The sequence below is a fragment of the Populus trichocarpa genome, chromosome 17, assembly GCF_000002775.5.
Source record: "Populus trichocarpa isolate Nisqually-1 chromosome 17, P.trichocarpa_v4.1, whole genome shotgun sequence".
NCBI classification, from domain to species: Eukaryota; Viridiplantae; Streptophyta; class Magnoliopsida; order Malpighiales; family Salicaceae; genus Populus; species Populus trichocarpa.
In genome coordinates, this window is record NC_037301.2 from 1,935,028 (window position 1) to 1,960,226 (window position 25,199).

At 35.1% G+C, this 25,199-nt stretch overlaps 6 protein-coding genes across 12 annotated transcripts in view; 4 read left to right on the plus strand and 2 right to left on the minus strand.

Annotated features, from left to right (window-relative positions):
* LOC127904496 (B-box zinc finger protein 24-like) overlaps nucleotides 1–3,014 on the plus strand; it is a 61,100-nt gene extending 58,086 nt beyond the window's left edge. The window contains exon 4 of the mRNA XM_052448433.1: nucleotides 2,746–3,014. The gene's annotated coding sequence lies outside the window, so the exon portion shown is untranslated. The remainder of the gene's footprint in view (nucleotides 1–2,745) is intronic.
* Nucleotides 1–8,222, minus strand: part of LOC127903909 (uncharacterized) — a 62,178-nt gene extending 53,956 nt beyond the window's left edge. The window contains exon 1 of the mRNA XM_052448431.1: nucleotides 8,074–8,222. The gene's annotated coding sequence lies outside the window, so the exon portion shown is untranslated. The remainder of the gene's footprint in view (nucleotides 1–8,073) is intronic.
* Nucleotides 1–16,526, plus strand: part of LOC18106904 (LRR receptor-like serine/threonine-protein kinase FLS2) — a 71,943-nt gene extending 55,417 nt beyond the window's left edge. The window contains exons 1-2 of one of the 4 annotated variants that reach the window (XM_052448428.1): nucleotides 3,170–3,947; nucleotides 15,329–16,526. In XM_052448428.1, coding sequence (XP_052304388.1) covers nucleotides 3,502–3,947; nucleotides 15,329–16,226 — 1,344 coding nt within the window. In that variant the 5' untranslated portion in view covers nucleotides 3,170–3,501 and the 3' untranslated portion in view covers nucleotides 16,227–16,526. Of the gene's footprint in view, nucleotides 1–3,169; nucleotides 3,948–15,145 lie in introns of those variants that run through there. The other 3 variants (XM_006372795.2, XM_052448430.1, XM_052448427.1) reach the window with 3 other exon arrangements.
* On the plus strand, nucleotides 303–3,014 carry LOC18106901 (B-box zinc finger protein 25). The gene is made up of 3 exons (XM_006372792.3): nucleotides 303–958; nucleotides 1,729–2,031; nucleotides 2,479–3,014. Exons 1-3 carry the CDS (start codon nucleotides 776–778, stop codon nucleotides 2,707–2,709), a joined length of 717 nt encoding a protein of 238 aa, XP_006372854.2. The 5' UTR covers nucleotides 303–775; the 3' UTR covers nucleotides 2,710–3,014.
* On the minus strand, nucleotides 4,965–8,222 carry LOC18106903 (uncharacterized). Its single transcript, XM_024589241.2, has 5 exons — nucleotides 8,074–8,222; nucleotides 6,894–7,066; nucleotides 6,462–6,560; nucleotides 6,222–6,373; nucleotides 4,965–5,623 (listed from the first exon to the last, which is right to left on the minus strand). The coding sequence occupies exons 2-5, from the start codon at nucleotides 7,062–7,064 to the stop codon at nucleotides 5,236–5,238; spliced, it is 810 nt and encodes a 269-aa protein (XP_024445009.1). The 5' UTR covers nucleotides 7,065–7,066; nucleotides 8,074–8,222; the 3' UTR covers nucleotides 4,965–5,235.
* Nucleotides 16,527–18,461: 1,935 nt separating the features above from the next.
* On the plus strand, nucleotides 18,462–25,138 carry LOC18106906 (asparagine--tRNA ligase, chloroplastic/mitochondrial). 4 transcript variants are annotated; one of them, XM_052448759.1, is made up of 16 exons: nucleotides 18,462–18,629; nucleotides 19,236–19,709; nucleotides 19,851–19,919; nucleotides 20,272–20,382; nucleotides 20,996–21,100; nucleotides 21,278–21,415; nucleotides 21,763–21,843; nucleotides 22,224–22,301; nucleotides 22,402–22,470; nucleotides 22,580–22,654; nucleotides 22,807–22,890; nucleotides 23,040–23,126; nucleotides 23,740–23,835; nucleotides 23,965–24,039; nucleotides 24,317–24,443; nucleotides 24,780–25,138. In XM_052448759.1, exons 2-16 carry the CDS (start codon nucleotides 19,338–19,340, stop codon nucleotides 24,893–24,895), a joined length of 1,683 nt encoding a protein of 560 aa, XP_052304719.1. In that variant the 5' UTR covers nucleotides 18,462–18,629; nucleotides 19,236–19,337; the 3' UTR covers nucleotides 24,896–25,138. The 4 variants fall into 4 exon arrangements, with proteins under 4 accessions (XP_052304719.1, XP_006372859.3, XP_024444162.2 ...); XM_006372797.3 differs by having other exon boundaries at nucleotides 18,463–18,629; nucleotides 19,236–19,751; XM_024588394.2 differs by having other exon boundaries at nucleotides 18,470–18,732; nucleotides 19,236–19,751.
* Nucleotides 25,139–25,199: the final 61 nt, after the last annotated feature.

Below are 25,199 nucleotides of genomic sequence, written 5' to 3' on the forward strand. Positions count from 1 at the left end.
CTCAACGGAGTAATCTTTTATTAAATTATCATAATTCATTAAAAATATTGTTAAAGTCTGTACAAAATAGTATTTTATATATATATATATAAAACAAAAAAAATATTAATGTACATGAGCAAAAGAAGATAAAGAAGGAATGTAATTACATTAATGACCCAATTGAAAAAAATAGTTTAAGGATCAAATTGAAGATTCATGAATAGATTGGAGATTCATGAATAGATTGGAGACGAATGTTGCACGCTATGCACTCTTCATTCACCTTTTAAGTACTTGCTCTTTGCTGACAAAACTACATCCACACATGGAGGTCCGACCCCACAATGCATTGATGTCATGCACAAGGCTTTGAGTTTTTGATTCGCAAAATCTCTGAGCCTTATCTGCACACACTCAGCTTCTTGGTTTCTCCACCAAACACTCCTCTTTCTGTATCTTCCACAGATTCTTGCTTGCATTATACAGTACTTCACAAAGCTCCCATCTTCCATTTCTATTATTATACCTTCTCATAGTTTTTCTTCTCTTCTTCTGTTCTTTCCTTTTTCTTCGTGGCCAAACTCTTTCTTTCTCTTGTTGTTTCGCCAGTAGTTTCTTGGGGAAAAGATTATTATCATTTCAGGCTGTTTTTTGAGCTACTTTGAAACATATGTTTCACTGTCTCATTTACTGTATGCTGAGTTCACTTAAAAGGTAGAGAGAAACTGGAGAAGGTGTAACCAAGTGGGGATCTGCTAAAAGAGAGGAGGAGGTTTGGTCTGTTTTAAGCAAGATGAAGATTCAGTGTGATGTGTGTGAGAAAGCACCCGCCACAGTGATTTGTTGTGCTGATGAGGCTGCACTTTGTGCTAAATGTGACATAGAAGTTCATGCAGCAAACAAGCTTGCTAGCAAGCACCAAAGGCTTCTTCTCCAGTGCCTCTCCAACAAGCTGCCTCCATGTGATATATGCCAAGTACTTTTCTTTATCACCTTTGGTATTATTATTTAATTCTCGACTATTAGGTGAACCTATTGCATTTGTGATCTATCTATGGCTAATTGTTTTGTGTTTGCAAAATATGGAATTTGAGCATGTATATTTATTTATTTACTTGTACTCATTCTGAGTTCCAAGAAGACATAAGAAGGGGAATGCCCTAAGGAATCATTGCTGAAGGTTGAGATCTTGAATGATGATTGTAGAATCAATTTCTTGTGTTGTGTTTTGGCAGATATTTGAGCATTAACTTATTGAGGACTTTTATCCTAAGATTTATTCTATTGTTGATCCACTCTGATACCTTGTTCAAATCAAGAAATTCGTTGTAGATTTGTATGGATCTTGAGATGTTTATGGTGATTCATAGTAGAAAAAAAAGTTAAATTGAAAGAGATAGAGTTTCACAGGGTTAGTCTATGGAAAAGGGACCAGCTAGGAATGTGTAGTTGAGGCATTCATCTTGAATTCAATTACAAAAGACACCTAGGCGGCCTACATTAGCCGATGAGAAGATGAGGCCTTGCAGGTTCTGTCCACTTATTAAGGGTTAATCTATGAGGGGTTCTTTTATGTTTTTTGAATAACAGATGAAGTTACTTGATATGTAAAATGCTCAATTTTAGTTTTAATTATCAAATGACAGGCTTAATGCTCTTCGTTGAGTTTTCGTATGTCCATGAATTTCTATTCTTATGATTGGGAGGTGTTTCTCATCTGTCTCTCTAATTTATTTGATTTTTCAGGAGAAGGCAGCTTTCATTTTCTGTGTTGAAGACAGGGCCCTCTTTTGCCGGGATTGTGATGAACCAATCCATTCAGCTGGTAGCCTTTCTGCGAATCACCAGCGGTTTCTGGCCACTGGAATCCGAGTGGCTTTAAGCTCGAGTTGCTCCAAGGACACGCAGACGAATTCTTCAGGGCCACCAAATCAGAGCGCACAGCAAACTCCCATGAAAATCCCTGCACAGCAAACATCGAGCTTCGCCACTTCATGGGCAGTTGATGACTTGCTACAGTTTTCCGAGTTTGAATCATCCACTGACAAGGTAATAAGAAGCTTTTGTGAGGACTAAATACATTCCCTTGAATTTTGTTTACATCCAATATTGTCTTCCCAAAGAATGAAAAGATTGGGATAAAGTGGGAATTGCCTGCCCAAGATCTTAGGACATAGACTATTGATTGACTGTATAATGGTATATAGTTCTTCCAAATATAGTTTGCCCTAATCCCAACCCAAGATAATCTGTCTCTTGGAGAACAAGGAAGTTATAGTAGCTCTCTAAATATGGAAACTAGCAGTTACTTTCTGATTTTGCATTTCAATGACCCCTCTGAGCACCCAACCTTGCCTTCGTGAAATGTAGGCTAATGTTTTTTCATTTTCCTGTTATATGATGACGAAAAATAATTGATGTCAAAGCTGTTGGATTGAGCATTGTCGCTCAAATGTCAATGTCCTTTCTTAACCTTCTTGTTTCTTACCTGGGCAGAAAGAGCAACTTGAGTTAGGAGAGTTTGAGTGGCTAGCTGACATGGGTCTTTTCGGTGAGCAACTTCCTCAAGAAGCTCTAGCAGCAGCTGAAGTTCCTCAACTGCCAATCTCACCACCAACCAATGTGAACTCATGCAGACCCACCAAATCCAGCATGCCCCATAAGAAGCCTAGAATTGAAATCTCAGACGATGAGGACGAGTACTTAACTGTGCCTGATCTTGGCTGAACTTGGGGTGTTGAACTCAGCACTTTTGAGTTCAACTTTTAAGGAACTATACATGCTTTCTCTAAGTTCCCGTAGGCATTGATGTATGTATATACTATATAGTATGTATTTGCATACACGGGCATGAAACTCTGCATTTTAAGGACTAGAGAGTAGCATCACAGTCAGCTCTGGGGATTCATTTTCCATGTTATCCTATATATTGTTATTTTTGTTAGTTCTTTTTTCCATTTGAAAGAGCAATCACATCAATCAGTGCTCTTGATTGTAATAGCTCAATGTATGATTCTCAGCTATTGCATGTATATCTGTGTGCCAGGATATTACTAGCTGCAAGTATATGGATTGTTTCTCGCTAGGGTTACTCTTTCCCTGGAAATGCATATCAGTCGAAATGATAAATTAAGCAAGCATTGCCATTTAATGGGGGAGGATTGGGAGCCATATTAATTTGATTGTGGGAGGGTTATAACTCTCAAAACAGAGTCAAATTTCGGGTTGTGCTTGCAAATATAAAATTGAACATGAAGCTAATGTTTGGTGCAGTTCAATGGATGACAATGGCACCATGTTTGCTAAATTACCTCTAGTGGGTCAGAGTCTTTGAATTTCTTCCTTGAAAGAACATTTCTCATGCTGTTTTTTATTTAAAATTGAGGATCACAATCTTGTTTTTCTAAAGAAGGGTAGTTGAAATGGTTTCAAGTGGAATGACCACCTTGAAATCATTCTTTAAAGGTTTCTAAATCACTTTCTTGGCATGGCTAGCCACTTTCTTGCAATGAAATAGTCATGAATCATCTATTATCAGAATGCCATTATAAGTGTGCGAAGTCTTTGATAGCCAAGCAAACCATCGAAAGTTTAGATCGCCTGCCTTCCCTTGAACCAATGGCCAAACAACTGCACTCCCTCCTTTCTTCTTGCTTGCTTTCTGTCACTGTATCCATAGTTCTACTCCATATACCAACTCGAGTACATTCAGTAACATTGAAATCAGATGTTGAAGCCCTTCAGGCACTGATGCAGGCCGTCGATCCCGTCTCGATTGTGAGGTATTCCTACCTCCATAGCTGGGATTTCGCATTCGATCCATGTGAGGCTGCAGGGGTATTTCAAGGGATCTTGTGCACATTCCCTACAGACAAATCGGCCAACCGTATAATGGCAATTGATCTTGATCCTGCTGGGTATGATGGCTTTCTAACAGCATCGATCGGGAATCTGACAGAGCTTACCTCCCTTAGGATAAGCAAAAACAACTTTCGAGGGCCAATACCAGAAACCATAGCCAACCTTCAGAAGCTCACCTAGACTATCATTGCCTCAAAATCTCTTCACTGGGAGAATACCTCAAGGAATCATTAATCTCAAGCATCTTCAAATCTTAGACCTGTCACAGAACAACCTCTCTAGCAAAATTCCTGCCGATATTACAACTTTGAGAAGCTTGGTGCAGTTAAGCTTGTCAAACAATGCATTGTCTGGCAGAATTCCAGACCTCTCCGCATTGTGGCAGCTGAGCACATTGGATCTTAGTAGGCAACAATCTAGATGGAATTGTACCCAATCTTCCAATAAACTTGAGAAAATTGTCGCTGAGCCATAATGTACTATCAGGACACATTTCACCTGTGAGCGTCCTCCAACACCTCACAGTACTAGATTTGAGTGATAACAGGCTTTCAGGTCTCATTCGTCAGGAAATTCTCACTTTGCCTCTGGTGGAACGCCTTAACATCTCAAATAATCAATTCACGGAAATGGAGCCAATGCCATACCCTAGGGAAGGTTTACAGCTTCGTGTGCTGGACGCACACGCTAACAGGTTGCATGGTCATCTGCCCATCAGCTTGGTTAATATAGCGAATTTATCATCAATTGATCTATCCCATAATCTGTTCTCTGGACGAATCCCACTAGAATACGGAGCCAAACTGGGGAGTTCATGGAAAAGCTTGCTCTTAGAAGACAATTTTCTGATAGGAAATCTTCCACCACAGTTTATTAACGGGACAGTCGCAGTTAGAGCCAACTTTGCCCACAATTGCTTAAGGTGTCCACCAAACATTCCGTTTTGCAGAGGAGGGCAAAGGGCAAACACAGAGTGTGTCGAGCAGCAAGATCACAGCACTTGAGAAGTTACTGATAATTCACAACGGTTCATCATAAAAATTCCATGTACTCGAGCTTATAATAAAGTCCAGTGAGGCAAGCTTCCACTTCCTAATCAGTGGTTCCAGCGAAGGAGAAGGTGTCATAATCTGTACTCTTCATTAATGCATTTCAAGTGTTGAACAAATGTCCATTTATCCATAGGATAAATTTATTATCTGTAATGTTGAAACTTACATTTTCTCAACACATCAAACAACAGACTTTCCCAGATTTCAAAGTGGATGAAAAGAGCAGTGGATTCACATGCTTATCAGCAAAAACAATCACCTCGAAATCAGCTAATATACCAAAAAAAATTGATATTTCATAACTCTACAAATACATGTTTCTACAACATAACAGAGCAGTTTAGAGAAACCAATTGACACTAACATTGCCAAGCCATGCGAAAAATGGGAACTGAACCAAAGCGATGAGGAGCAAGAGAAAATGGTGTCTGCTAGAATCAAAGCTCCTCACCTCTGCAAAAAGTACTCTCTTCATTGTCTTCACCAAGAAAATTCCCATGCATAAGCAGGCACATGGCATCAAAATGTAGTAAGAGTATCCAGATAAGATCTTTCCAAGGACAGCAAAACACATGCCTGTGAAGGTATACCCAGCATATGCAACAATGTCTAACAAGGGCGCCTCCCCGCTACCCAATGAAAGGAGTATCATTTTGAGCAATGCAACCTGCATAAACCAGCCGAGCAATCCCTTGACAAACAGCCAATTGAGAGCTTCTGGGCTAAATCTGGAATCAAATGGAATTAAACTTCAGAGCTTAGAGCATGAAATTAATTTCCAAATTAAAGATAAAGAAAGTTGAAGTTCAATGATGTGATCCAATTCCAGATATTTTTTGGCTGGTTTGGACAAAGCATCCTGTCCAGACCAGCCACAGCCAATTGATAGCTTCTGGGCTAAACCTAGCATCAAATGGAATTAACTTGATCTCAGATAAATGAAGTTAAAGGCAAAAGAAAATGAAATAGAAGATCTGGTGGAATCAAAGATGTAATGCAACTAATGGTTCATCAGGCTGAGAAATTACTTGCTTTATTAAAGCTTACAGATACAAGCACAGATATCCCTGGACACGCACAAAAATTATGGAAGAGGAAGAAAAATATGAAAGACAAAGAAGCTGGAGTGCAGGATCAGGGGATGAGAGTGATAACATTAAGCAACACTGTCACTCACAATTGCCAACATATGATTACTGCAACTAGGGTTAACAGAGGTGATATTCATAGATGCATCCAACACAGAAAAGTGATCAAGCTTGCTGGCAGCACATGTAGTAGTTATTAAGGTTAAGCTGGGTTGACTGGAGAATATAATCTACTTACTTTCCATTAAGTCCCAACGACAAGCCAGCAAGAACAACATAGGTACCAAATGCCATGAATGGAATGTACAAGTCTGGTGCATTTATATCATAGATTGGGGGTTTATAGGAAAGCCTGCCCCCTACTGGCTCGGTTATCCTCATCCAATGTCCCTGAGAAAAGCATGGTAAGGACAAAAGTTCACGACAATATGAAAAAAATGGTGTGGGCTAGAAAAAAGCATTAGATTAGATAAGTTACCCTGTGCAGAAATGGAAACAAAACAACCTTCAGTTTGTTCCTCACATACTGGTCATTCACTTGGAAATAGTACTGTGGATCAGAGAAGTATCTACTTATCTGTTTATTTAAAAGAAAATGTCAGTTAAAATCACATAGTTATCAAACTAAAGTACAACAATCTAATCTTCCCAAGAATGAAATGTTGAAATGGGAATAGAAAATTTTATCTTTCTTTTCATTGAAAAAATTTCTAAAATGAACCCATAACATTTATGTAAAAGAGGAATGAATTGGTGCAAATGCCAGCGGTTTAAAGACATTGGCATGAGGTTTCGAGGTGTCCAACATAAATCACATCTGAACTGCATGCTTAACCAGAACGGAAGCATTTGGCTAACAGCAAGCTTAAACCACAATGATTTGACATAAAAGCCTCAGAATGCTACTTACATTGCTTTGTACATACTCAGAACTTGAGCCCAAAATTTTCTCTCCATATGCACCCAGCCCACCTTTCATAAGTCCTGAACCAGCTCCGTAGAAGGAATTCCCAAATGGATTGGGCTGGGGGTTGGTTGGAGGTCTTGGCACCCCAGGCTGAGGTCCCACATTGTTATACATTTCTGCACTTAGGAGCGAAAAAAATCAGAACAAATTTGTTTCCATAAGAACTGCTCATTAGCACTGAATGTCTCTTAGCTGAGTCAATCAAGCACTGATTACTAATGGATGCTTAAATTCTAATTTTTTTCAGAAACCAATTAAATCCATAAGGTCATTCAAATAAAATAGAAGAAAAGTTTCAAGCTCAACAGGGAACAACTGATCTCACTTAATATTATTAAGAAAGAGGATGACTTATGCATCCTTAAAATGAAACTGTTAACTTGAGGCTTATGAAGTTTCATATAATACTAAAATCAAAATACATTCTCCTCCATCTACTGCATATTCTCATGGTTTAATTGGCATATGGACCATCTTCCAAATATCTCCCCCACCCCCCGCCCCCCCCCCCCCCCCCCCCTCAAATCACCAGAATATACAGGCCTGGAAAAGATATAACTTACAATCTGACCACGTCCTAAGCAACCGACACGGACTCAGGATCTCATGTGGAGCTCATGAAACAAAAGGCAAAAGGGAGGTTCCCAGTACATCCATTGTTTGTAAAAACACAGCCCCACCTCCATCCACAGTCAAAATCCTCACGCATCCTATATTCCTAAACATATTCCTCTTTCTTTCTAAACAATTAAACACCGTCACTAAACCTCCCAAAACTCTCCTGCCAATCCAAAACACATCAAGCACCTAGCAGCACCTTTCCTTCAACTTCCAACAATTGACATCATACACCACAACTCCAAAAAAATTAACCTACCCAAAACTGCATGCCTACAAGACCCATTTACCGATCCTCTTCAGAAACCAAACTAAACTCCCTCAATGACACAAAATCTTAACAACCCATTTTAATAAATCCCAAAAAATTCTTAAACCCCGAATCCCATCAAATTCACAGCATAAGCACGTACCATTCAATCAATCTACCTAATCTATTTGCATTAAAACATACACACAAACGCATACAGAAAAATACAGTTAAACATGGATCTAAGAATATGACCTGGAGCCGGAGATTTAGGTGGTGTTTTCTGGCGATCGTATCTTGGGTTTACCGGTGATGGGATTTTATTCTAAAAAGGAACCGAGGAAAAGAAAACTATGTATGCAAGTAACGGTTTGTGGATTCTTGAGAAGGAATGGGAATTATGTAAGGGTGGTGGCACGTGCTGTGCACGTGCAAAGGAGCGTTGGTTCTTTTTCTTTATAGATTTGACTAATTTTCTTTGCATCATTGGGCCAATTAGGGATTGACAAGTAAAGGGTCGGAGCTCCAAATTTAAAGGTGAGAGTTTTTTACAATCTACTAGCTTGCCGACTGCCCTCCGCCGTAGTTGGAAATTGGAATCATATTATTTTTTAAAAACATAACCAAAAAAATATTTAAGAAATATTTTATATTATTATTAAATTTAATTTGATGTGTCATTCTTAAATCTTTTTATTAGAAATTTAAAATTAAATTATATAAAAAATATTTTAATGTGATTCAAATAATTTGGCTAGATCATAAATAACTTGAATATCTGATAAAAAAAGTTTAACAATGAAATTAAAAAAAATTAAATTAAAAAAAATCCCTCGACCAAACTTTTCAGTATAGAAGTTATTATGACGTGACTCGATCAACTTAGTTATTGTTTAGTTATTATCTAGAAAAAAACGGAGATAATAAGAATATGTGTTTCTATATCTTTTGTTTTAAAATATAAAAATTTATTTAAAAACTGTTATAGAGAATAATTTATTTTAAGTTTTTATATCTTTAATCAAATATATTTTTGTCTTTTTTATATAAGTTTTTTTTTTTACCAAAATTATAAAACCTAATCTGAGAGTTAATTTAAAGCAAGGTTTAGATCATAAATCGGGAGGGTAAATTCAAGTTGATCCGGGTTAATCTTCTAAATTGTTTTTAATAAAAAAATCTAAAATTATATTGTTCTGTAAAAAATTAAAAACAAAATTCAATACGTTGATTAACTAGGTGAATGCAAGTCATATACAAGTCACGTTTTTTTATATATAGATAAATTTATTTTTCAAATTTAAATTTGAAAGAGAACTAGAAAAAAAGGAGAAGATAAAAAAAAAAAAAAGTAAAGCTATTTTCTCCTATGCATAGTCTTCTCACCCGACGAAAAACACAAAGAGAACACGTGAGTCAAAACTCTCAACCTTTTCCCTCACATTCGATTTGTTTTCCCATGCTCTTCTTTATTTAAGTCAATGACAAAGCATACTTAGAGCTAACGGTCAGTTTCATAATTTAATTCTGATTTTTTCTAAAATTATTATTTTTTAAAAATAAAAAACAATAAAAAAATAAAAAAGAGCAACTTGGTAAGAATTGGCTGAAAAAAAGAATACATAGATGAATCAAACTGGAGTTTTGGACAAAATTAGAAGCCCAGTTGTATCTTATTATATCTAAAACTGAAGAACAATGCAGATTCAAAGTCAAACAAAATAATTATTAAATGAATCTTCATAAAAATTAAGTTTGAGGACTTAATTAGACTTTTAATAGGGCAATTTGATTTAATTATAGACCCAATAAAGAATTAATTAAGTTTAAGAATTAATTTGGGTCAAATTAAACAAAATAATTAAGTATAAGAACTTAATTAGACTTTTAATGAGTCAAATTAATTTTATTAAGGACTTAATCAGTGAAACATTAAGTTTGAAAGTCTAACTTGAGTTTAATTGATAAAATTAAAATTTTAAAAGACAGAGTTTAATTTATACAAGTTCGATTGAGTGAAAAGATGAACAAAATTACAAGGAAATCAAAGTTTGAAGGTTAATTAGACGTTAAATTGAAAAATTTTGAAACCAAGGATCATTTTGTAAAATAACATAAAAATTTAAGGGTCCAGTCAAAGAAAGCCAAGGGTGAAACTGCAAGGGATTCAAAAAATTAGTGCTGGTTGGGGGTTTCATTACAAAATTCTAAAAGTTTAGAAATCAAATTAAACAATACCATAATTTCACTATTCATCATCTTCTTCTCGTTTAAATAAGAGAAAATTAAAGATGTTCAAGTGCTCTCCTTCCAGCTCTAATTTCTTCCTCATCTCTTCACCCTTCCACGCAAATCTTATAAAAACTTCTGCTCAGGTATTTGTACTTCACTCTAAACTAAAATTCCAGCTCTTATTACATTAAAAAGACCAGCAAATTCTCTCCCAAAAAATTACCCAGCATACTCTACCTGCAAAAATAATCTTGTATTTTCCGTTGTCAATTTCTCAACATAAGGATCGATATTCCATTAACTCATGAATGACACCAACACCAGCACACCTGTGACTTCATCTTCTCCATTCATTGCAGCTACAACGACAAGTCATAGCAATACTAGTTCAGCCGAGAGCCACGTCAACAACAGCAAAGTCTTCAAACCGTGAGCAGCCTTTGATTCAAACTGTGTAATGGCAGTTCAACCTTCACCTCCTCTACACTGTGAGCAACAGTACTAGAGGGTCTTTTTCATCAGCAGTCAACTGGTCACGATACAGAAGCTTCCTTCAAGTAGCAGTAGCAGAGTAACAACTGGTCTTTTCCTCTCCATCATAGCAACAACAGAGGTTTACAGTTCGGTAACTTCTCTAAGCCCTGCACAGCAATGGAAGCAAACACATCCTCTGTGCAGTCGTGAGCCTCCAGGTATAACCCTTCCTTTTCTTGTTACGATACTGCATGTTTAGATGGACTGTGTTCTCTTTAGTTAACATCCTAGTTTGAAACTGGCAAAAACATGAATAGGAGTACCATTTCCATTTGGCTGGAAAATGCATGTTTCTGGGTAAATATGAATGCTGGGGATGTAGGTAAATTGAGACTTGAGAGTTTTTGGGTGCAGACCCTTTATCATTATTAATTTATTATAGTTTATGTCTTCTTGTTTGATGGGCTGGGCTTCAATTTGAAATATTTGAATAAATTTTATGGGTGTTTTAAATTTTAGGTTGGATAAACTATTGAGGTTTTTGGTCAAGGCCCGGCCTCGTGGCTAGGTTGAGCCCTTAAATGCTGTTGTTCTGAAATTTTATAATGAAAAAATATATTTTTGTTTCTTAGAATGTGTTTGATAAACACGTCCTAACAAATTTTTTATAGTTATTTTTGCTGATTTATTTGTGTTTTTATCAAATAAACCTTAAATAATTTCAAGACAATTCTAAAAAAAAATGAAAAATCATTTTATAATTTTTTATGGTCCCTCACGTGTTTTCCAATCTTTTTATTTAATATTTGGGTTGTAAACTTATACTGTAAGATACTGACCCGATATTAAATATACAAGTCTTTTTTCAAAATTTTAGGGAAAAAATAATAAAAAAGGTTCCTTATTTAAAAAAATATAAAAATATATGTTTTTATTTGTATGCATAAAGCCAAGTTTCTCAAAAAAAAAAGTACTTGCATAATTTAGCATCCTAAAAAAATCACAAAAATAATCTTTTTATTTTGCATGCATATTAGATTTAATAGCTAGTTTATTAAAGCCATGAGAACTTGTTCTACATTTCAAAAAATATCAAAAATCTATTTTGTTTCTTTTAATATACGAGATTATAAACTTATACATAAGACGTATTACTGATATTAAATAAAAAGATATTTTTTTTATTTTTACATTTTGACTTTAGAACGATTAAGTTTCAACCTAATAAGATAAGGATCTCCTTATTAAGAAGAACTTTTTTAAAACCTTTAGCAGAAAAATAGTTAGAAAACACAACAATACCTTAATTTATGCCAGACAAATAAACAATGCAACTTCCCTAAGATAAGATGTATTTGTGGCGATATATCTTTCTTATACACAATTAGTCTCTATATACAGACTCTAAAACCAATTGGGGTTTCTAATGACCAAAATATTAGGTGATGGCTCCATTTTTTTTTTACTGATAAGAAACAAGAATTTCTTGTTTTTTTCACCCATCACCATAAAGATCCCGACTTGGGAGGACAATCGACACGATGCCACACACATGCGATAGTCAGGACAAAAGGGTAAAATTGTATTTGGAAGGCGATTTGATCATTTCAAGGTAAAAGTGAATAATGAACACTTCTAGCAACAAGACAAAGGAGTAATGAATGATTCACTCAAATTGATCAGCGAGAAAAAGAATTTTCAGCAAGTAAATAGATCACGATAGGCACTATAAAGACTGACATGTGTAAAATTAAAAATACTATGGAAAAGACTTATATAGACCAGCTCGAGTGAGATAGAAGTTAAGTGATTATGAGAATTCGGATCAGAAATATTAGACCTCACCAATTAAGCAAGAAAGAGATTGAGAAGAAATGGGGAGCTTATATTTCAAACCAGATAAAGATGTATATCGTCTAATTCCAAAGCATTGAACAATGTTTTTTGCAGAGAATTTACAAGAAAAATCCCTACGGGATCCATCAAAAGACAGGCCACTTCAAAATAACCAAATTTGAAAATACTTCTGAAAAGTTTTTACTTTTGAAAAATCTTTGTATGTTTTTCACTTTGACATGTCACTCATTAGAATGAAACTAACTGAAAATCTTTGTATTTCTCACTTGGGCAGGTCACCCGGAAGAATTAGAGCACTTAAAAATTCTGTGTTTTTTCCAGCTAGAAAGGTTGCCCATGAAAATTAGACAAATCTTTGTATTTTTCACAGTTAGATTGGTCACTCATTACAATGAGAACAATGTTGAAAAACTTTCATTTTCTTCATGAACAGGTAGGTCACCTAGAAAAATGAGACCAATTCTGAAAAATCTTTGTATTTTTACTAGTGGACAGGTCACCCATGAAAATTAGACCAATGTTAAAATCATTTCATGTATTTCACAACGAGTAGGTCAACTAGAAAATAAAACCAATATTGAAATCACTTTCATGTATTTCACAAATGGATAAATCACCTAAAAAATAAGACCAATGTTGAAATCATTTTAATGTATTTCATTAACAAGTAGGTCACCTAAAAATAAGACCCTTTTTTAAATCACTTTCATATATTTTATAAACTGATAGGTCACCTGAGAAATAAAATCAATGTTGAAATCACTTTCATGTATTTCACAAACAGGTAGGTCGCCTGGAATAATTAAACCATTTTAAAAAAATCTTTGAATTTTTTCACACAACGAGCAAGTCATCTGGATCAATTAGACCATTTTAAAAAAAAAATTTGTATTTTTTTACCAACGAGCAAGTCGTTTGGAACAATTAGATCACTTTCAAAAAATCTTTGATATTTTAACAACAACGGGTAGGTCACCTCTAATAATTAGACCATTTCTGAAAATATTTGAGTTTTTCGTTGACAAGGTAGATCGCTTCTCAAATGGACGCTTTCAAAGTTTTTCAAGATTTGAAAAACAGGAGGGGCTTTCATGTTTTTTTATTTTTACAAACTTACTATACAAAGCCAAAAGAAAATAAATTTTTGGATGCCTTTGTATTGTAAGTATTGTAAAGATAAAGCAATTGTATCTAAATTTGACCCTATTTGCTTTATTTTTTTTTTAAAAGGAGGTTAAAATTTAGAAATTAAAAGATTTGGTACCAACATTTATTTAGGGGTGTGATTTGTCAACTTGTGAGAAAATTAAGGGCTATATTGTGTTTTGTTTAAACAAACTATAGATAAATCTATTTTTCAAATTTAATTTTTAAATCTAAATCAAATTTAAATTTAAAAAAGCATGAGCTTATATTTGTTTGGGAATTTGAGTCTCTTTATACTTTATACATCAACTTTTCGATGTGTGAATCCACAATGAAAGGGTAATTTTTCCCTTGGTGGGATAGCATGGGTTTAGGGGTTAGAAGGTAATTTCGCATTTTTAGCTACAATATAATTACTAAACAGCCCATGGAGAAAAAAAAATCCTTTAGGTTTAAGGGCTTTTCAGGTTTTATGTATTTTTTTGTACTGGTTAATTACTTAAATGCCTCTCAAAGATAATCTCTATTAATAATAGAGGCAGTGGCACTTTTGGTTTTTCCTTAAGGTTTTTTTTTTTTTTTTTGTAATTCTCATTTTGGGTCTAGGGTGATTGAGTAATTTCATAAATGTAAATTAATATTTATTGAGGAGGTGGTTGACACGTGCAAGAAAGTGGGCGCCGCTCGTGTTCTTCAGGTGGCATGTGCAGCGCCCTGACACCTAACACCGCTTTCCAGGACGACATTAGATGCGCCGCGCCACCCCCATCACGTTGGTTCGATGTGTGTACGGCGAGGAGGCGTGGTGGAGCTCCGACAACGAGTTTTTTCCTCGCCCCCCTCTTTCCTCTCTTTCCTCCTAGAAAACCGTGCAAGTCATTGCAAAAATACAAGAAAGTATGTCTATTTGTTTGTTAAGTTAAATTAGATCCTCATTCTTTTGATTGCAATGTATTTGGTCTTGAATCATTTATTGAGTTGATTTGTTTTTTTTAATTTCATCCCTTGACACTTGATTTTTATATTAAATTTGATCATTATTTTTTTAATTGCAAAGTGTTTGGTCTTTAATCATTTATTAGATTAATTTATTTTTCAAATTCATCCATTTACACTTGATTTTATATTGGATTTTTATAAATTATTTAGGCATTAGTTTAGAAAAAAAACAGAGAGAGCGCAGGGGACAAGGTTTTTAACAAATGTCTTCCTTGAAAGAACAATTCTCATGCTGTTTTTTAAGATCAAAATTGAGGATCACAATCTTGTTTTTCTAAAGAAGGGTAGTTGAAATGGTTTCAAGTGGAATGACCGCCATGAAATCATTCTTTAAAGGTTTCTAAATCACTTTCTTGCAATGAAATAGTCATGAATCATCCGTGTATAAGTGTGCGAAGTCTGTGATAGCCAAGCAAACCATCGAAAGTTTAGATCGCCTGCCTTCCCTTGAACCAATGGCCAAACAAATGCGCTCCCTCCTTTCTTCTTGCTTGCTTTCTGTCACTGTATCCATAGTTCTACTCCATATACCATCTCGAGTTCATTCAGTAACATTGAAATCAGATGTTGAAGCCCTTCAGGCACTGATGCAGGCCGTCGATCCCGTCTCGATTGTGAGGTATTCCTACCTCCATAGCTGGGATTTCGCATTCGATCCATGTGAGGCTGCAGGGTTATTTCAAGGGATCGTGTGCACATTCCCTACGGACAATTCGGCCAACCGTATAATGGCAATTGATCTTGATCCTGCTGGGTATGATGGCTTTCTAACAGCATCGATCGGGAATCTGACAGAGCTTACCTCCCTTAGGATAAGCAAAAACAACTTTCGAGGGCCAATACCAGAAACCATAGCCAACCTTCAAAAGCTCACCAGACTATCATTGACTCAAAATCTCTTCACTGGGAGAATACCTCAAGGAATCATTAATCTCAAGCATCTTCAAATCTTAGACCTGTCACAAAACCACCTCTCTAGCAAAATTCCTGCCGATATTACAACTTTGAGAAGCTTGGTGCAGTTAAGCTTGTCAAACAATGCATTGTCTGGCAGAATTCCAGACCTCTCCGCATTGTGGCAGCTGAGCACATTGGATCTTAGTAGCAACAATCTAGATGGAATTGTGCCCAATCTTCCAATGAACTTGAGAAAATTGTCGCTGAGCCATAATGTACTATCAGGACACGTTTCACCTGTGAGCGTCCTCCAACACCTCACAGTACTAGATTTGAGTGATAACAGGTTTTCAGGTCTCATTCGTCAGGAAATTCTCACTTTGCCTCTGGTGGAACGCCTTAACATCTCAAATAATCAATTCACGGAAATGGAGCCATTGCCATACCCTAGGGAAGGTTTACAGCTTCGTGTGCTGGACGCACACGCTAACAGGCTGCATGGTCATCTGCCCATCAGCTTGGTTAATATAGCGAATTTATCATCAATTGATCTATCCCATAATCATTTCTCTGGACGAATCCCACTAGAATATGGAGCCAAACTGGGGAGTTCATGGAAAAGCTTGCTCTTAGAAGACAATTTTCTGATAGGAAATCTTCCACCGCAGTTTATTAACGGGACAGTGGCAGTTAGAGCCAACCTTGCACACAATTGCTTAAGGTGTCCACCAAACATTCGGTTTTGCAGAGGAGGGCAAAGGGCAAACTCAGAGTGTGACGGGCAGCAAGATCACAGCACTTGAGAAGTTACTGTGAATTCACAACGGATCATCAAACAAATTCCATGTACTCAAGCTTATAATAAAGTCCAGTGAGGCAAGCTTCCACTTCCTAATCAAGGGTGGGATGCGAGTTTAATTTTCATCCAAAATATAGTTCAGTGGTTCCAGCGAAGGAGAAGATGTCATAATCTATAGTCTTCATTAATGCATTTCCAGTGTTGAACAAATTTCCATTTATCCATAGGATAAATTAATTATCTGTAATGTTGCAACTTACATTTTATCAACACATCAAACAACACAGACTTTCCCAGATTTCAATGTGGATGAAAAGAGCAGTGGATTCACATGCTTATCAGCAAAAACAATCACCTCGAAATCAGCTTATATACCAAAAATTTCTGATATTTCATAACTCTACAAATTCATGTTTCTACAACATAACAGAGCAGTTTAGAGAAACCAATTAACACCAACATTGCCAAGCCATGCGAAAAATGGGAACTGGACTAAAGCGATGAGGAGCAAGAGAGAATGGTGTCTGCTAGAATCAAAGCTCCTCACCTCTGCAAAAAGTACTCTATTCATTGTCTTCACCAAGAAAATTCCCACGCATAAGCAGGCACATGGCATCAAAATGTAGTAAGAGTATCCAGATAAGATCTTTCCAAGGACAGCAAAACACATGCCTGTGAAGGTATACCCAGCATATGCAACAATGTCTAACAAGGGCGCCTCCCCGCTACCCAATGAAAGGAATATCATTTTTAGCAATGCAACCTACATTAACCAGCCGAGCAATACAATTGTATTTTTTTATAGCTTGTATTTAAAACTAAATTTTATAAAAAATTCGCAATATAACTTAGTTGACTTGTTCGATCCATGAATAATCTGAATAATTGATAAAAAAAAAGTTTGATGATAAAATTAAAAAAAATAAAACAAAAAGAAAAAATATCTCTCAACCCGATTCCTTAATTAAAACCACTTTTCAAATTAAACCATGTCGAAGTTTATATAACTTGACCATCGTGTAGTTATTATCTCAAGAAAAAAAACAGAGATATTAAGAACATGTATTTTTGTATGTTTTGTTCTAAAATATATAAATTCACTCAAAAAAAATTTTATTGAGACAAATTTATTAAGTTTTTATCTTTTTAACTAAATATATTTTTATTTTTTATATATATATTCCTTCTGAAACTAAAGTTGCAAAACCTAATTTGAATGTCTGTTTGAGAATATGGTTGTTGTTACTTTTCAAAATGTTTTTCACTCAGAAATGTATCAAAATAATATTTTTTTAAAAAATATTTTTGATATTAGTACATCAAAATGATCTAAAAACATCAAAAAATATATTAATTTAAAACAAAAAAAATAAAAAAATTTTAAATTTTTTCAAAAGTGTTTTTTAAATGTAAAAACAAATAGGGCAAGTTAGGCTTGGATTACCCATAAAGAGGGTAAATCTATAGGTTAACCCTCTACATTTTTTTTAACAAATAGTTTAATATGATATTATTTTTATAAAAATCTTCAAAATAAAATCAACAAGTTGATTTACCTTTTTTTTTTTCTCTAAGAACATGTATTTTTGTATGTTTTGTTCTAAAATATATAAATTCACTCAGAAAAAAATTGTACAGAGACAAATTTATTAAGTTTTTATCTTTTTAACTAAATATATTTTTATTTTTTATATATATATTCCTTCTGAAACTAAAGTTGCAAAACCTAATTTGAATGTCTGTTTGAGAATATGGTTGTGGTTACTTTTCAAAGTGTTTTTCACTCAGAAATGTATCAAAATAATATTTAAAAAAAAATTATTTTTGATATTAGTACATCAAAATGATCTAAAAACATCAAAAAATATATTAATTTAAAACAAAAAAAATAAAAAAATTTTAAATTTTTTCAAAAGTGTTTTTTAAATGTAAAAACAAATAGGGCAAGTTAGGCTTGGATTACCCATAAAGAGGGTAAATCTATAAGTTAACCCTCTACATTTTTTTTAACAAATAGTTTAATATGATATTATTTTTATAAAAATCTTCAAAATAAAATCAACAAGTTGATTTACCTTTTTTTTTTCTCTATTTTTTCATTAACACCGGTTTGACCGATCATGGCCAACCAGCCGAGGCAGTTCGGGTTATACAAGAGTGAACACTAGCCTAACTAAAAAATCTTTCCATTCATATATATATATATATATATATATAAAGATTTTCGAAAATTTTCTTTCCTTGCATGAAACTCGTGAGGGTGTACAAGGCTCTTAGGGCCCCGTAAAGACCTATCAACTGTCAAGGCCTTATCTCCATGTACATTAACTCAATCCCTTCTTTCTCAACGCCAACACTAAACTCTCAGACAAATCCCTCGCCCATGTTTGTCTGTCTGGCATAACAGGTGAGTTTTGTACTCCATTGTTGTAAGTTGGAACGTTGTTCCATCTTAACACAGCCCACATGGTTCTTAACAGTTTACACCAACTGGGTTCTTACAGATTTTGGTAAAGTTGGTTTCTTTGGTCATGTTTTTTCCTGTTGTTTGTATATAACAGTTGTAAAAAGTTGTGTTCTTTTGGTGATTTATGGTGCTTGGGTTTGTTCTACTAGGCAATGCTTGGTCTCTTACTTGGGAATTGATGATGGAAGTTTAGAAAGGATTGTAATTCATGATGTTAGCGAACCAAAGAAAATTAAACAAAAGAATGGAAAGAGATATCATTCCATTTTGAATCTTAGAGTGAACCAAATATTACCCTTTTGTCTGAAGTTTCAATCTTTTTTACTTTAGGTAATGTTTGGTTTACTTAGGAATTGATGGTGGAAATTAGAATGATTTTGCTAATTGATTTTAGGAAGCCAAGAATGTTAAACAAAAGAATGGAACGAGATTATGTTCCATTTCCATCAATCTTGTGTGAACCAAAAATGAACCATTTGTTTAAGATTTTTATCTTTTTTTATTTATTTTGATGAATATATTATCTATTTCTACTTGATATTGCAGGGGATTCCATGGAATAATATCAAAAGATATATTCAGTTTATTTGAAATACTTTAGTGACTAATACGATTCTATTCACTTAATAAGAAAAAAATAAGACCCAAATGGCAATTTCTGCGCTAGGACCAGCTACATCGCTCCGGTTAACCCCAGGGTCAACTCTCCGGTTGCTATCCTTCTACTCCAAATCAAACCCTAGTAACCTGTCTGGTATCCTCAAAACAATAACGAAACCTCATGCCATACCTCCAAAGTTCCACCATCTATTGCAACTTTCAGGTTTGCCTTGTCGGAGGTTCTTCTGCAGTGTAATTTCTGGAGCTCTACAGTCTAGCGAGAGTGCAAAAGTAGAGAAGAAGGGTGAAATTGGGAATAGAGTTGGAGAATTTAGAAGGAAGTTGAAGATTGCTGATATAAAGGGTGGTCCAGATGAAGGGTTGGATCGTGTAGGGAAGACCATCATTGTAATGGGTTGGGTACGTACACTTCGAGTTCAAAGTAGTGTTACTTTTATTGAGGTAATAATGGTGGTTACTCCTATGATTTCCATGTTAATATTGTTTTAAATTTTACTTCTGTGATTAGCTGATTGGATCTCTGTTATTAAACACAAACAGGTTAATGATGGTTCATGCCTGTCAAACTTGCAATGTGTAATGGACTTGGAGGCTGAAGGTTATGATCAGGTATCACCATATACAATAATTTGTGTATGTATAGTTTCTAGATTTTAATTTGCTCTGGAAGATAATCTCTTTGGACTTGACATCTAAGCTTCGCTTCTTAAGTTTGGTTGACAGAACTAAATTATCCTTCGTGTAAACAACTAGTAACAAGGGCACTTCTGTTCACCTTCTTTTTTCTACACTTATTTATATGATAATTTAGTTTCTGAAATGTTAAGCTGCATCAATTTTCTGTCTTTTAATAGAATTTCAAAAGCTCTCATAGTATGTTTATACAATGATGTATTCATCTTTCATGTGGTCTGTATTGCTGTCACTTTACATTTATTCAAGCTTTGGAGCTTATTAACAGGTAGAATCTGGCTTGGTAACAACTGGCGCGTCAATATGGATGCAAGGAACTGTGGTGAAGAGCCAAGGGTCAAAACAAAAGGTGGAACTGAAGGTCATCAAAATAGTAGCGGTATGATACTCTTTGGCATTCCTGGTAGATAGGGAGCTAATTTTCACTTGAACTCATCTATACATGATTTGATTACTTGCATTTACTTAGTGGTAAGGGATTGCTGCTGAAATTTTTACAGATTAATTAATTTTGTTCTCTCATGCCTTAGAAAGGGCTACTGCTAATTCTTATATCCCTCCACCCCCAGATTACAGAAAAGCTACTGCCAGTAAAATTGAATCCTTTTGAATTTATAATGACTGGACTATCAGATGAGGCAAATTAAAAGATGGCAGGAAGAAACAGGGATCTAAAAAGAGTGCACTAAAGCAAATAGAAGTTATTATGATTTTTCACATTTTTGCATCTTATACAACTCAATTAAGTTGCAGTAAATCTTTACTTGTATAAAACCATACACTTTAAAGAAGCGAAAGATGAACTCAAGGTCTTTGGGCGATTGTTTTCATATCTATTCTATCCCCAATGATATTCTAGATGACAAGCAATTGAAAAAACTGGTCCTCGTATATCAGGATATGGTTCTTTCTGTTTCTCATGTGATCTCTATCGGCATTTGAGTGTCAATCTACATGCTAGTTTTCACCTGAAACCTCCTTTCTTGTTATAGGTTGGCAAGAGTGATCCTTCCTATCCCATCCAAAAGAAAAGGGTTAGTAGAGAATTTTTGAGAACTAAGGCTCACCTTCGTCCTCGAACAAATACATTTGGTGCGGTATGGTTCTAGTTCTTTTTTCTGTTTCCACGTTTTGGTTGGGTGTAGTGCCTTCTTGATGATGAATAACATTACCCACTTAATATGGCAAGCATGTTTTATACTCTCTTTTTTCCAATGGATCTTATTCTTCTTGATTTTTTTGTCATCTTTGTAAATGATGCTAATTGATTCTAGGTTGCAAGGGTGAGGAATGCTTTGGCATATGCCACTCACAAGTTTTTTCAAGAAAATGGGTTTGTTTGGGTCTCAAGTCCTATTATTACAGCTTCAGATTGTGAAGGGGCCGGTGAACAGTTCTGTGTGACTACTTTGGTATGCACCGCTTAAGTTGTTTATGACTTTTGATGGTTAATATCATAATGTTCACATATTTTATTTTCTTGTAGAAACATTATTATTAAGATACTGAAAAGTACACCAAGATTTCTGTTATTAGCTGTAATTTGGTTTACATGGTTTGCTTCAATCCTATCTAACTAGTATTTTGAAATATACAAACATGCACAATTTTGCTAACATAATGTACTTGAGGACAGAATGCACTTGACAAAGCTATGTAATTCCCCAGTAACTAACATTGCAATAGTTTTATAAAAATACTGTTGCCCTTATATTGTAGGGATTTCGTTGTGCTTCTGAAAAATAATTTTAATGAACAGATTCCAGGTTCTCAAGAAGCTGCCAATTCTCCGGTGGATGGGATTCCAAAAACAAAGGATGGGTTAATTGATTGGTCACAGGTGAGTTGAACATTCTTTTTTCTTGCTAGTATGCTCAAAAGTAGACTTTAGTATAGCATGTCCCTCCCTCCATTCCCTTATCTATCCCGCCACAAAAATCAAAGTGAATTACAGACAGGTTTCTTAAGGAACAAAGTACATCTTTAGCTATCTGAAAATTTTATTCTTGCATGTCCCTTGGCAAACCTTCATGTTAAATCAACATTGTGATTGAGAAGCTTGCTAGTTCTGGCAGCTGACATATACCCCCCCCCCCCCACACCAGCCAACTGAAACCGAGCTTATCTCTACATCAATTTGGAAACATGGAAAGCAAGTTGATAATCTAGTGTTATTGAGCTCCACTGATATAGTTTTCATTGCCTTCGTTGATTTCTCAGGACTTTTTTGGCAAACCAGCTTTTCTGACGGTCTCTGGCCAGCTCAATGCTGAAACATATGCCACTGCTCTTTCGGATGTATATATTTCCACTTATTCTTTGCTCATTATTTTAATGTCAGATAGTAAATAAAAACTATTTGAACCTTCTCTTATGGTACAATTTTGCTCTTCTTTAGGTATATACATTTGGTCCCACGTTTCGAGCTGAAAATTCTAACACTTCTAGGCACTTGGCTGAATTTTGGGTAGGTGTACTTTGTTTTGTTTTCTCTGTTTTTTTAAAAAGACAAGTTTTGTTCTTCTGGATAATGCATTATATGAGTTTCATATAATTTTTCTGTTTCTTTAATTAAGATGATTGAACCAGAACTTGCATTTGCTGATCTGAATGACGACATGGCCTGCGCCACTGCCTATCTCCAGTATGTAGTATGTTGCTTTTCACATCTTCTCTATTGTTAATTTAACACTATACAGCTAAAGGCAAGCTTGCACATGCACCCACGCACACAAACTTACATATTTTTCCCATCCCATAATTTTCCCATCCCATAATTGATTGACAAAACTTTATATGGAAGGTGAGACATATCCTTGAAAACTGCAAGGAAGACATGGAATTTTTCAATACTTGGATTGAGAAGGGAATCATTGATCGATTGAGTGTATGAGCTCTCTAGTGTAACTTATCTTTCTCCAAACTTTATATCTTGTGCTTCATACTTTCCAGTTGTTTCAACACAATTCTTGTGTTGTTTTGGCTCTAGATGTAATTTCCATATTTTTCTTACACAATTTTCTTTGCTTTATACAGGATGTGGTTGAGAAAGACTTTGTTCAGTTGACTTACACTGATGCAATTGAACTTCTTCTGAAAGCAAAAAAGAAGTTTGAATTCCCGGTATTACATACTAATTGTGATATTTAGACTTTTCTGGTGACTATTTCTTGCAGATGCTGTTGTGTATCAGTCTGCAGTTACTACTAACTGTGTCTTAGATTAGATCAGAAACTGTATTTCTCTGTTAAATTTCCTTTAATTTTCCTGATTACATGCCAGAAATAGTTATATCATACTTGTAGTATCTTAAACCGAAATGCATATATGCTGATTATGCCTTTGAAGTTTGTCTTGCTCTTGGTTTCTAATAAGATTCATCACTATTATCGGTTTCTGTCTCATCTGAGTGATGACAAGATCACTTATTGCAGCCTTGATTCGTTACAGTAATGAAATGTTGTCTGATTTGGCAAAATGACACGTTAATTGACTATGGTGAGCCAGAGGATAGGCATCATAGTCTTTTTGATTGATTAAAACATGAATACCTGCATTTTAAGCCAGTTTGAAGTTGCAGCTTAACCATCTTAAACTTTCACTATGAAGCATTGATTTGATCTTTCTATGGTTGGAACTGCTTTAGTAATCTTTTAAGCCAATTTACCATTCCTTAAATAATAAATGAAGATTATACAGAGTATTTACTGCTTAATAATGAATCTGTGACCTGTAGTTGGAATGGGGATGTGATTTGCAAAGCGAGCATGAGCGATACATAACTGAAGAGGTATTTGGTGGGTGCCCTGTCATCATCAGAGATTATCCAAAGGTATGCATCAGACTGCCACCTGGTCCATATTATTTCCGCTTTTAAAGTAAGTAAAAACATATTGTGGAGTGTATATTGTCCTTGGAATTAATGTTAATGTCCTGCGGCTCTTCAATCTAAAACTCTCAGGACATCAAAGCATTTTATATGCGGCAAAATGATGATGGTAAGACTGTTGCTGCCATGGATATGCTGGTTCCTCGGGTAAATATCCATTTCCTGATTCCATTTTAACTTGTTTTTTGACTGCCAAGAAACTATTGGTTGTCATATTCTAAAGCATTTAATGACCTCATCACAATGGAGTGGATTGCATAGAGCAAGAACCTATTATGATTTACTTCAACGTGAGCCCTTGTTAAGGAGGTTAAAATGAATTATTTGGGCATAAGTTTAGAAAAAACAGAGTGCAGGGGACAAGGTGTTTAGCAAATGTTATCTTAGTGGAATGTATCATGTAAGAATTTGTTTTATTTGTCAGGTTGGTGAGCTTATTGGTGGAAGCCAAAGAGAAGAACGGCTGGAATATATAGAAGACCGTTTAGATGAGCTAAAGCTGAACAAGGAGAGCTTCTGGTGGTATCTTGATTTGCGCCGTTATGGTTCAGGTGAGAAATTTCAATTTTTAAAGTTCACAATTTCTCTTAAGTTGAGGCTTGTGCTTGAAGCTGATGGTCTAATTTATATCTTGGTCATTTGAAGATTTTGGTTCTGAGCATTTCATTTCTATTTTGAAGTTCTCTAAGTTCTTGGAAACTTCAATGAAGTACGGAAAACAATTTGATGTCAGTTTTTATCCTACATAGAATTCAGTAGTACACTGCATACAATGCATGGTTTTCAGGAATTTGTCCTATTTTTATTCGATTGCTTCAGTATCCTCAAGTAGTTGAAAATCTGCCTAACATGCATTGTTCTGATCTCTTTTGTTTCGGTATGGTCAGTTCCTCATGCAGGTTTTGGACTGGGTTTTGAAAGGCTCGTTCAATTTGCTACAGGAATAGACAATATAAGAGATGCAATACCTTTCCCTCGGGTACCTGGTTCGGCTGAATTTTAATGGATATCTGATTTTATTTTATTTTTTCCTTCAATCTTCTCTTTTGTTATACCTGTTACTCAAATCATTGGTCTTTGTTTTCTCCTCCCTTTACCGATTTTTTATTTTATAGCTCCAAAACTTCTTAGGTAGCATAGAATATTTAAGTCTCAAGTTTGCTGCCTTTGTCCAGCATGATGGTTAACATTCTATGTACAATATATGAAGTGATTAAAACCAATTGTACATCCATTTATCACTGAATCACAATCTGACTGCGAGAATTCCCAGCATGATATCTGCTACGAGTCCTGGATTGCCTATC